Source organism: Poecilia formosa, unplaced genomic scaffold (assembly GCF_000485575.1).
Source record: "Poecilia formosa unplaced genomic scaffold, Poecilia_formosa-5.1.2 Scaffold5, whole genome shotgun sequence".
NCBI lineage: Eukaryota > Metazoa > Chordata > Actinopteri > Cyprinodontiformes > Poeciliidae > Poecilia > Poecilia formosa.
In genome coordinates, this window is record NW_006799944.1 from 3,712,856 (window position 1) to 3,724,745 (window position 11,890).

The 11,890-nt window shown below is 40.0% G+C and overlaps 2 protein-coding genes across 2 annotated transcripts; one reads left to right on the top strand and one right to left on the bottom strand.

Annotated features, from left to right (window-relative positions):
* Window positions 1–1,052: 1,052 nt before the first annotated feature.
* Window positions 1,053–5,868, bottom strand: LOC103146072 (E3 ubiquitin-protein ligase NEURL3-like). The gene is made up of 5 exons (XM_007563809.2): window positions 5,763–5,868; window positions 3,845–3,970; window positions 2,055–2,561; window positions 1,785–1,937; window positions 1,053–1,666 (listed from the first exon to the last, which is right to left on the bottom strand). The coding sequence occupies exons 2-5, from the start codon at window positions 3,894–3,896 to the stop codon at window positions 1,512–1,514; spliced, it is 867 nt and encodes a 288-aa protein (XP_007563871.1). The 5' UTR covers window positions 3,897–3,970; window positions 5,763–5,868; the 3' UTR covers window positions 1,053–1,511.
* A 1,705-nt stretch (window positions 5,869–7,573) lies between these two features.
* On the top strand, window positions 7,574–10,870 carry nkx6.3 (NK6 homeobox 3). The gene is made up of 3 exons (XM_007563829.2): window positions 7,574–8,544; window positions 8,983–9,152; window positions 10,083–10,870. Exons 1-3 carry the CDS (start codon window positions 8,133–8,135, stop codon window positions 10,311–10,313), a joined length of 813 nt encoding a protein of 270 aa, XP_007563891.1. The 5' UTR covers window positions 7,574–8,132; the 3' UTR covers window positions 10,314–10,870.
* Window positions 10,871–11,890: the final 1,020 nt, after the last annotated feature.

Genomic DNA, 11,890 nt, shown 5'->3' on the forward strand with positions numbered 1-11,890 from the left:
ACCTCATTTCTTAAGAAATAAAATAAAATACTGTAAACTATATTCTTATTTTCCAATCTGACTTTGCAATGAAATCTGATCTCCACTAAATTCATAGTGCATAATTCTGCAGTCTTTCAAAACCAACTTTTGAGGAGCTTTTCTATTAGCAGGCTGACATGAAGGAACATTTTGCGTTATGTGATGGGGAAAGCGGCTGGAAGTGAGTTTTAAAAAAGAAGAAGAAGAAACAGAAAAGCCTCAAATGACCTTTATTGTGATTACATTATTACGGGAAAGTCTAACATGTAATCCTAATTTTTCTTTAATTATCTTTTGTGCATTTAGCTGATTTTCTGTTAAGATTTTCTTGTCCTTTTTTTCTATACCTTTTCATCTTGTTATACTTACTGCAGTTGCTGAAATTCATTTGGGTTTAACTGATTTGTTTTTATCATTTTCAGTCAGTATTTTATTATGTTTTATTGTGTGCTAGCTCTGTTTTAATGCGCTTATCATGATTTTTTTTTTTGCTATGCTCATTAGATATTTTATGTCAAAGTTCAGTCACAAGTTGTTCGGACAAACGTCAACTCTATTAGAAACACATTTCTGTGCGTCTTTCTCGTTTCTGTGCTTAATCTTCTTAAGCTCTTTCTTTTTCTCTGCTGTTGTGTTGCAAGTGTTAACACATTTTTTATTTTCCCAGGCTTTTATCTCTTGATCTTACTTATGTTGCTTTTATGTTTTGTATGGTTTTAAGGTTGATTTCTTTTGTACAGAGCTCTGTGATTTTTTATCTGTGAAAAGCGCTTTATAAATAAACTTTACTCATCAGTTTCGCCTGCTTCAGCCCATGTTATGTCACAAGGCAATCATTTCTGCAACAGGTTTCTGTGTTAAAATCTGCTGTCACCTCTCCCATATCGGAGAGCTTCAACTCCACTGCGACGCAGGTTTTCTTTAATATTTGAAGGACTTTATGGAAGTCAAATAGGTTTAAGTCGATACTGTTGTCAGACATTTAATTGAAACAAGCATCCCGTCACACAAATCTTCTGAATGTAGTGTGGTTTATTTTTATGTCCACAGTTTGCAATAATAACAACAATACAAAAAAATCATTCTGAATTATATACATTTTATCCCTGAAAAATACTTACAAAGTATTATATTTACCATTTAAATAACATCCTGAGTCCAAATAAGACTTTACAAATAACAACAAAAAAAGTGCTTTAGAAAAATAAAACGATTTTGTCTTTTTTAAAAAGCAATCATTAGCAACGATAAACACACTAGTAGCATCTCAGAACCTTTACTCCTGTACTAGATTCAGGTTTATTCATTTTTAAAATCCTGGCTTTACTTCACTCAGGGGATTTTTTTTTCCTTCAGAAATCCCCGATTACTGGCTTCTGTACCAGGACACATTCAGTGTTCGCTGTCTCTAGTGTTACAGTCTGTCACTAGTTTGCATTTGATGCTTCCTGCAGCAGGTTTGGCGATCAGCCAGCTCCAAAGGGTCACTTCTACGTCACTGTAGGAGAGCTGATCTCCAGTCGACACAGCGGACAGGTACCGAACTGCACCAGGATTTTGGGGGTGCAGTGACTGCAGAGGCAGCGGTGGCCACAGGGCAGCGTGATGTCCTTCTGCCGCACCATGCACACCACGCAGAGGTCATCTGTGAGCAGAAGAGAGAAAAAACAATACAATTACGAGACATTCGGGTGACTCCATCGTTCACTTGAATGGGTAAAACAAAAACAAAAAAAATCAAATGACGTTGGCAGAAAACGTACCGGCTGGGATTTCCATGTTCAGGCAGGAGACGCAGTCATCAGAGTTTTCACTCGGCGTCGTATTTTCAAGACTGAAAGTGGAGGGCCGTCTGATGGGAGGCTTAGGTAAAGGGCAAGATCTTTTCTTGGAAAGAAAACCCTTTGTCTTTGAGCCTGCAGCAGGGAATAATTCAGAGAATTATTGATATTTTTAGTGTATGCCACAGCCTTTGCAAAGAACAAGAAGATCAGGCTCTTAGTCAAGCAAAACGTGGGTGTGTTAAAAGTTACCTAGAAGGAAGACGGAGCAAGTCTGGCCGTAGACATCAATCATGGCCCAGAGAGGCTTTCTGACATCCACTTTCGCTTCTATCCTTTGCTTCCTGGAGTTTTGAAATTTCAGACATATGTCGCCGTCAGCTGTGACCCAGAATTCCAGCGCAGAACCTTCCTGACAGTAGGACTCGAGCACAGGGGTGGCCCAGTAACCCGAGGTTTCGGTGAGGTTGGGCATAGAAATCGGGGGCAGAGGCAAAGATCTGGTCGATGGGCGAACGTTGGTGAAGCCCACGCGCATGGCTCCTTGCCAATGTGGCACCTGCCTCTCCACCAGCACCCGGATCCTCTCGCTGATCCTCACACAGCGTCTTGTGAAAACAACACCACCTTTGAAAGTGTCTTTAATCCTCTCGGCACGTCGACCGCCCTCGCTCAGGCAGATCATGTCTCCCAGGACCCTGGGATGGAAGGTCAGGGGGCCGAGGCAAGAGGAGTCGCATTTGTGGGTCATCTTTGGATCTGCGGGGAAAGAAAATCACCATTAAAACTTTATGGTGATATCAACAGGTTATGTTTATTACATTTACACAAAAACAGGAGCTGCACTATAAAACCAGGACACGTAGTTTAACACAACATCCTGACAGGTAGACAGTAAAACCTTCAACGTAAATGTCTCCCTTTATGGATTGCAAGGTTGCAGCAGGGATAGTCAACCGAACTTTACTAGTTTAACAAGTTTAGCTGCAGATAAATTTGTAAACATATTATACAATAGCAGCCACGCTTGGTTTCACTTTGACAGGTCTGTCAGGGTTTGGCAGTCTTCCCATTTGATAATTGCTATTAGCTTGCAGTGAGTGCAAGAAAATGATTTGACTTACAGTGACAAGTGATCTTCATAAACCACAAGTTCAGTTCAGAACAATCCCATTTACTTCATATTCCTGCTGTCTACTTTTGATCTTGTTGCAGGCCTGACTGTTTAAGCACAACTTAAGCAGTTGCGTAAGACTTTGTCAGCAAAGAACAAGAAATCGTGAGTAAATCTACCTAAAGGTGATCTGCAAACTAAATAAAACGGGTTAATCTGCGTTGCTGCTCATTTCTCTCTCACAGGATTCTCAGAACGTCCCGACACAATCTTGACCTCAAGCGCTTTTGTTTACTTTCATTTCCTTATCACATTACCACCAGAGGAAGCGGCGGTCGGATTGCACATTTTGGCTTTCAAACCATGGGTAGTGCTGGTGTGCAGAGTGACCTGCTGGAGTCCATGCATGTCAGGACTTGTCTTTAATACACTAATTGTTGAAATCAGGTTAGGCTAGAAATATTTGCCGCGTCTTTTACAACGCTTCTAGATCTTACAGTGAGTCATCTACAAATCCCCCGGCATAGATTCCAACTCACTGCGTACTGGTCAATAAACATTCCTATCTAACATCACGTTTCCAGTTTTCTACTATACACAGTTTATTGCTCCAGGAGTTACATTATGGAGTTGTTTGAAGTCTCCATAAGTCTTCTCTTACCACCTGTTTTACAACCAACTTATGTTGCTTCTGCTTATTTTCCCTGCTATTCTCATTTTTCAGTAACTTTAAGAGTTTAAGTTACAGGATTGCTTTTTTTGTTGTTGTTGTTGTTTTATAAAACGCACATTTTCTGATTTTGTAATTTTAGCTTTTTTCCTACTTTCATAAACAAAAAGCATCTTACATCCTTAAATGTTTTTTTTAAACCTAAAAGAGGCATTTTCAATTCAAATATGAAATGAAGACAAGTTGCAGAAATCTTACCAGTCTTATTATTGTGGTCCTCTCTCATCTTGGAGCAGATGCAATCTTTCATATGTCGACACGGGAGCTGTGCTCTCTCGTCTGTGTTGCGGTTTGGTTATGATCAAGTGGGAGTGTTCTGACCTGCTTTAAAGCGAAGCGCACATGTGGTTTGGAAAACAAAACATCCACTCAGTAAGTGAATGAAAAGAGGAAGGGGGCGGGACAGTGGGAGGTCAGAATCAAACTGGAATTTTACCCAACACTTTCTCATGTGACTTCTTTTAGAACTTTTGAAAAAAAAAGAAAAAAGGTTTGTAATTTACCTTTTAGTCATTGCTTCTTTTATTTTTGGTAATTCCCATTATGTTTAACTATTGTTTTCCATTTGCTTCTAACTTATGTTGAAGACAATTTTAAATTTGTTCACAGATGCATCTCCAAGTTCTCCTTTCAGCTGAAACAATGACCTCTGATCAGGCTGGCAATTCCCCTCATAATATAATATAATATAATATAATATAATATAATATAATATAATAAGACAATGTTTTGCTAATTTCACCTCCTTTTAGCCTACGTCATATCACTAAACAGATTTTATCAACAACATTTTTTTTTTTTTTTTTTTTTAGAGCTTTGACAACAATCGGGTTGAAATTAAAGTAATAATCCCCACCGAAAAAGATTTTAAGTTAAATTTAAAACTACCTTTCTTTCATTTATTCAGGTAACTTATGACTTTTACAAATGTTTCAAATCATGTGATTATGTGACTTATTTTGGTGAGAAAAAGAAAAAGCAAAAACTAAACAGTATAGAATAGAATAGAATAGAATAGAATAGAATAGAATAGAATAGAATAGAAACTGATATCAGATATCATGTTGGAAAATTCCCACAAAACATTGGGCATGTTATGGGAGCTCTGACAGACTCCGCACAGTTGTGTCATAATTTGAGCTTTCAACTCTGTGTGTAATTTTTTTTTTTTTTTTTTTTTTTTTTTCCTCAGAAAGCGGTTGACTCAGATGTGTTGGCTAAGAAAGGATATGCAGAAATGGTTCTGATTGGGCCATGTGCGATCTGTCATGTACAGTAAATCCTGTGTGAGAGATCCACTGGAAATTTACTGTATGGCTGTGCATCTGGCTAAGAGACGTTTTTATCTGACTTGTCTCGTCTCACTGTGCAAACTGCGGAATGCTTCGTGCATGGCAGCTGTTTACTGTCAGAACTTGCATTACAGGAAACTGTAAAGAGAGGTGGAAACATATTAAGTATAATTTTAGGTTTCAATCTTAAAAGAAAACTGAAATCCTTTCAATGGATTTTGCTTCTTTATTATTATTATTATTATTATTATTATTATTATTATTATTATTATTATTATACACATAAACTCTTTTTTTAATGAACAGTGTTTATTTCGATTACCTCCATAGGATGGCTAAACATTCCGTGATTTACAGGAAACAAGATCACATGAGCTTCATGGTCACAAGTCATTATGAAACTCAACAAAACCGTATAACTCCTGAAAAGCACGGGCCATAAAGCAATGGAATAATTCCCTACCAAACAAACTATAAAATCTTTTCGGGATTTACCTACATTTTCTAATTAGCACGGGGAGTTACTTAATCTTTATCAGTGAAATGAAACAAACGCGCGTTCTCCGTAGCTTTTTCCTTTTATCCCCTGCATGAACATTAAGCATTCATACTGTTGCTAGAAAGACAAATAGTGCGGCGTTGTTAATGTTTAAGCTGTTCTGCGAATACAACATTTTTTTTCTCGATATAGTGGCCTCTTAAAACATCTATTTGCTTATCTTTTGGACTCAAACTCTAAAGTATCGCGTCAAAATTAACTCTGTCAAATCTTTATCTCTGCGAATTTTGACATTTTTTGTTTGTTTAGTTTGGTAATATTTTACCTAAAACATGCTGGACTCCTTCGGTGCCCACTGACTGCTGTGGTACAGCTTGGTACTGCTTCCTCATAACCCGGCGTCCGGGTATATTAAGCCACCTCACTCAGACCCGGGCCCCACCCGGTGGCGATTCAGGATTTGACATAGCAAGCTGAACATGACCATCTTTGTAATTGTGTGACGACGTGGACACGCTTGGATTGGCGAGAGAACGGTACAGGACGGAGGACAGTGTTTGGGAAGTGGGGGAGGCTCCCGGCAGCCCCCGCTGTCTCCAACAACAGAAAAACGTCGCTAAATGTATCACTAGTTATGTTGAAAGAAAAGAAAAAAAGTCATTAGACGGGTCTGAAAAGTTGATAAATATAGCGACAAAGTACATAAGATGACAACAGTGCTTCTTCCATCCCCACGCTCAGTCGTGTCTCTAGGCTCCGCCCACTTTGCTGGGACTTTCCAAAATTTCCAACTTTGAAAAAATTTGAAATCTGCTGTGGTTTCGCTTTCAGAGGAGAGAGAGTCTTCCACAACTTTTTATGTAGCATTCAGAACTCGCTACATTTTAATTTTTCAACATGTCTGTACGGTACGGGCCCAGTTTGGGAGTTTTTTATGCAGGATGTTGCAAGTTATTCTGGGCACTCAACTGGCTTCTCGATTATTTTTTTTTTATTTTTTTTATTCGGCTAATATGCAACCACTGACTCCATCTAAGATTTTCCAGCCTATTTCGTGAGCCATGTGGAACCCAGGCGTAAAAATATGGGGATGTTATTCACAGAGCCTCTTCCTGAGGCTGTCAACGCCTCCTTCACAGTTCACCTGAGATAAGACCTGAGATGTCTTTATTGTCTTATTGTTTATTAACTCAGCATATGGATATGCATCCAGCACAGTGTGCCCCACATCAGCTGTCTGGAGAGATCTCCAGGTGATGTGCTTCCAAAAGCTCATTTGACAGATGAAAGTGTGAAAACCAGGCAGCACAGCTCAGAATCAGATATGTGCACATAAGACAAATTTATGGACCGGACTCATCTTGAGTAATCATTGTATATGTTGCCATCTGAGAGAACCGTCTTTAAAAAAAATAAAAGAGCAAAAATGAATCACTGACAATGTATACGTTAGCGAATAACATATAAAACTATAACACATATTATGACAAGTCTGTATATTTTTTACATATCATTCATCAAAAAAAGGAAAGAAATACAGAAAGTGGCATTATTATGCAACAGACAACTTTAATGACCTTCTAAGACAAGCATTGGGTTTATTTTCTACAGTCTGCTGCCTTTGTTTTGTCAGTTTTGGACTTAGTTACTTTAATAAATAACTTTTCCTCTCAAACTCGTGCCAGTGACATATCCAGAATTATGTCAGAAGCTCTCTGATCGTTACAGAAAGTGTGTGGGAGTTTTCTGCAACTTGCTTATAGATTATCAACAAAATTTCTTCTTGGGAATTTAAGAATATATTTGATTTGATGTGCATAATTTTAAGCCTGTGTGGATTGGAGAAAATCCACAATAAACTCAAACTTGTTGACTCAGTTCCTGTTTTTAAAAGCATTTGGAGTTGTTTCATAACCATTTTCCTCTCAAAAAACATAAGTTCAAATGCATAATTAAAAGCCCAACTTAACATGGCGTTCATATTGAATGTATGTAATCTAGTGAAAAGAGTTTTACATCTATCATTACATTTTTTAAAATATGTATATATATGACTACATATTTTCATTCAAACCAGGAGAGGACCCTTCCTCCTCCTCCTCCTCCTCCTCCTCCTCTGCTTGCTCTCGCAGCAACACACTTGGTCAGACATGGCAGGCCATCAAAAAATCTACTTGTTCCCACTCCATCTGTTCAAAAAACTATTAATCTGCTGCCGTCCAATAAAATGTTCGGCCCTCACCGTGGAGCCAATGGAGGGGCATTAATGCTGTGAGGCCCAGGCCAATCCCCGGCTGCATTCTAATGCGGGCCATCTTTATCAAGGAACCACTCCATTTCCACATTCTGCGTATTTATGATTTCTGAAGAGACGGCCAGCAGGAGGCATGCATCTGTAGGACATAGCTGAGGTCTGTTTCCAGAAGGCTTCAGATATGGAGCTATCCCATGCAAAACTGAGGATGGGCGCTGCATGGTGCATTCTCAGGCGACTTTGAAAGAGTTCATGTTAGGACTCCTGCTTTTGGACTAAATCTTTAAGAAGCTAGCTGGTGCTCCAGCATCTCGACTCCGCTTTGCGGCTGTCAACGTTTTCCTCGGGGGCCACCAGAGGCCTCTCCAAAGCTCGGATCTTACTGGATGTTTTCCTGACGCTGGGAGGGGGGAAAAAATAAAAAGATTTGGAGAACTTCCCATGGATCCGAATATCCAGGGTTCTTTCCTCTTCAACAACAGCCTGAACCAGTTCCCCTCAGACCTTAAGGCACCGGTGTGCCAGTACTCGGTCCCCAACTCTTTCTACAAACTCAACCCGGGCCTTAACACCCAGCTGCAGCCGGGGACGCCCCACGGCATCAGCGACATCCTGAGCCGATCCATGGTGGGGGTCGGCTCCACCGGCACCACCACGCTGCTGTCTGGGTACTCCCCCATGGGGGGGTTCGGCCCCTCCGTAACCAGTACGTCCATGTACTACAACCGAGACTACAACCCTTCGCTGGGCTTCTCCAAAAGCGCCGCGGAGTGCCCCATGAAGGGTCGTAGTATGAGCTGCTGGGCAGAGAGCAGCTGTGACTGGAGAGGAGGGAGACAACAGTGCACCAGCGGTGAGTCTGCAGAGGGTTCCGGCGTCGACCTCATCAGCGCACAGAAACTTGCGTCAGCTTGACAGGTCTCAACAAGAGCAGGCTGCCAGGATCAGTCACTTAAACTTCACTAGAGTTTCGTTTTAAATGAAAATGTTTAGCTGTAACGTCACTGTTTTAGCAAAACATCTGGAAAGAAAGAAAACTACCTTGTACTTTCACTTTACATTAGAACTTGTATTCAGCATTTTTCTGTCACGTTCGGGAATAAATTGTGATTTGAATTGAATTGAAATCCCCAGCGTGTAATCATGACAGTCAGTTTTAACATTCAAAATTATTCAATTTTTTTTATTATTATTTCAAAATTGGGTACAAAAAACAAACTTTGTCCAAATTGTTGAAACAATAAGCCAAACCTGCACTGTTTTTTTGTTCTTTTGCTTTATACTTTTTTAGGCAGTGGTCCACTTGGGGAAATGCCCAACAGGAAGAAACACACCAGACCAACATTTAGTGGACATCAGATATTTGCTCTGGAGAAAACCTTCGAGCAGACCAAGTACTTGGCCGGGCCAGAGAGGGCAAGACTGGCTTATTCTCTGGGAATGACTGAGTCACAAGTTAAGGTGAGTTTCTCCACTTATTATAATTACAGCCAGCTTTTGACTGAGATTCTCATTTTACTCCTTTTAAAAATGTCTCGTATTTTTTCGTATTTGCTGATCAATGATGGGTTTACGTATGAGCGCTACGGCTCACTGCCCAGGGGGCCATTCTATCAAGGGGCTACAGTAGAGAAAAAAAGAAGTTGTGGCTGTTGTGCCTCAAACAAGGTTTCTGTTGCTTGGTGTCATGCTGGCTGGTCGGCAGAAAATTTAAAAAGGACTGAATCTCTAATAGAATTTGTGATTACAACATTTTTTATTTTGTGGAACCTGTTTGTGAAAATCACAAATAAAGCTCTGGAAGCTCACAAATTTTTCATATTTTATTTGCAGTTTATGTGTAGTTAAGTTCCAAGTTATTGATACCCCCAGGCAGACTTGGATTAAATGTATTTCGTTTGTCTAAGTTTGTTTAAATGAGACTTGTACCTCTGAAAAGAGGCATAAGTGGCATTTTACATTTGAATAAAATGCCACTGTTAATTAAACATTCCCACAAAATAAGTGGAAAACTCAGTTTTAGAATGACAGCATCCAAACCCTTCCTTTTCCATTGAACTGCAAGACTTTAGGCTGAAAGGTCTTTTTGTCGTCACCTTACTATTTAGAGTGTTTAATTATAAATCATGTGGGAATGAGTTCACGGAAGTAACGAGGGGGAGAAAAAGGTCCGGTAAGTGAATTCCGTTGCTCTGCAGCCCTCTAATTCCTTTGAACAGGATGCGCATGTTTCGACTTGCAACTGTGGAGCTCTCGGTAAAACAAGGAGAGACGGCAGTGGCAGGCCGTGGCACCTTACGGCACCTGTCGGAAGTGCCGCAATACCTACCACTGCCACTATACGAGCTTAGGTGTTGTTCTGCTGAAAACAAGGCTGTGTGTGTGCGTCAGGTGTGGTTCCAGAACCGACGCACCAAGTGGAGGAAGAAGAGCGCCTCGGAGCCCAGCTCCACGCAGGCCACGCACGCCGGACAGGGCGGGGAGGCCTCGGAAAACGAGGTGGAGGACGAGGAGTACAACAAGCCCCTGGACCCCGACTCAGACGACGATAAGATCCGACTGCTGCTGCGCAAACACCGCAGGGCTTTTTCTGTGCTAAGACTGGGGCCGCACCCTGTCTGAAAAACACACACACACACACACACACAAACTTCTCTCAACCAGACCTGCATGCTGTGATTAATAAAGTAACATTTGTTTAAAGTTGGGGGAGGTGGGGGGACGGACTGAGCATGTGCAGATGATGTCCCACAGAGGAGGATTGGAAAGTCAGAGGTTAGAATTCAAATGAAATGAGACTTCCGGCCTGCGATTATTGCCATTATTCCTTACATATAATTGTTCAAAAACGAATTTAAAATTCTACATTAAAAAAACAAAACAAAAACAACTAACTGAAATCTACTCGTAAAAATAGCAAATCTTTTATCTCTCCAGGCCTTCCAGCAGTGTCTCTAAGGAATATATTATTTGAATTAAAAAGTGTAAAAGAATAAAAACGTGAAACAATCAGGATCAAATGAACTGAATCAGAATTACAAATTTTAATATCTCGATCGATTTTCTGCGTTCACACGTCCGATGCTTCTAAGTTTCTGAACACCCTGTAAAAATGTCCAGCTAAACCATGTAAAATGAGCACACTTGAAATCGTGTACAATAAAAGATTATGAATTTGTTATCCGACTTTGTGATTCTGATCATTTCCTCAATGAAGAATTAGGCAGAGATCTGATGCAGTCTTTTCATTTCTTTGTATTTGCCGTCAGGAGGCAGTTAAAACAGCAAAGCACAAGGTCACAGACGCTTAGAAGAAGGTCATGGGTCAAATCTTGTGTGATTTACTCTGCTGCGGGGTAGGGGGGCTTAATTGAAGACAATGGTGCCTGCGACCCCAGCTCAATTGAAAATCAATGCCAGCAATAAATGTTTGTTCACCACTTAGACATTGCGCGTTTGTCCTCCATGTGCAACGTGCAGCAGACTGCAGACGATGCCACGCATGATGAAAGGAATGCTGCAGGGACAGTTCCTGAAGAACATCGTCCACGACTAAAGCAAAAACAAAGTACGCTGGATTAGGAATAAAGCAGCATATTCTCATAGCCATAAACACTAATTCTGCAAGTGTCTTAATAGACATTGCGTTCATTTTCATAATCTCATCTAAAGCTTATGCTTTTAATTTTTTCTATATATATATACTGGTAATCCAAGTCAAGAAATCCAATGAACAGAGCAGTAAATAAGCAGCAAAGTTTGGATTTAGACACAAAGTTACCAGATTTTCTAACTTCCCACCTGAAAGTTTACTGATCTGAATAGCAGCCTGTCCTCAATCTCTAACCACTTTCGGAGAACTATTTTAATCTCTTGAGGAGCAAATTAAAGAGTGCACAATGCATGCAGCCAAAGGCTTTGAATGAAAGTATGAAAACTGGACTGACAACATATCGCCAAACATCAACTCATATAGAAACCTTCAGCAGGGTCAGTTTTTAGTTCACTTTCACTTTGCTTTACATGTCCTAACTTTGACCCATTTAGGTTTTGACATCATTGGATAGATTAATTCTATGGAACTACAAGAGTGCCATTGAATAAGTAAAATAAGTATAATAATGTTTTTCTGTAAGTCATTGGAATACTTTATCCTCACAATTTGCATTTGTTTTTTTTTAAATTACCAATAATTTTAA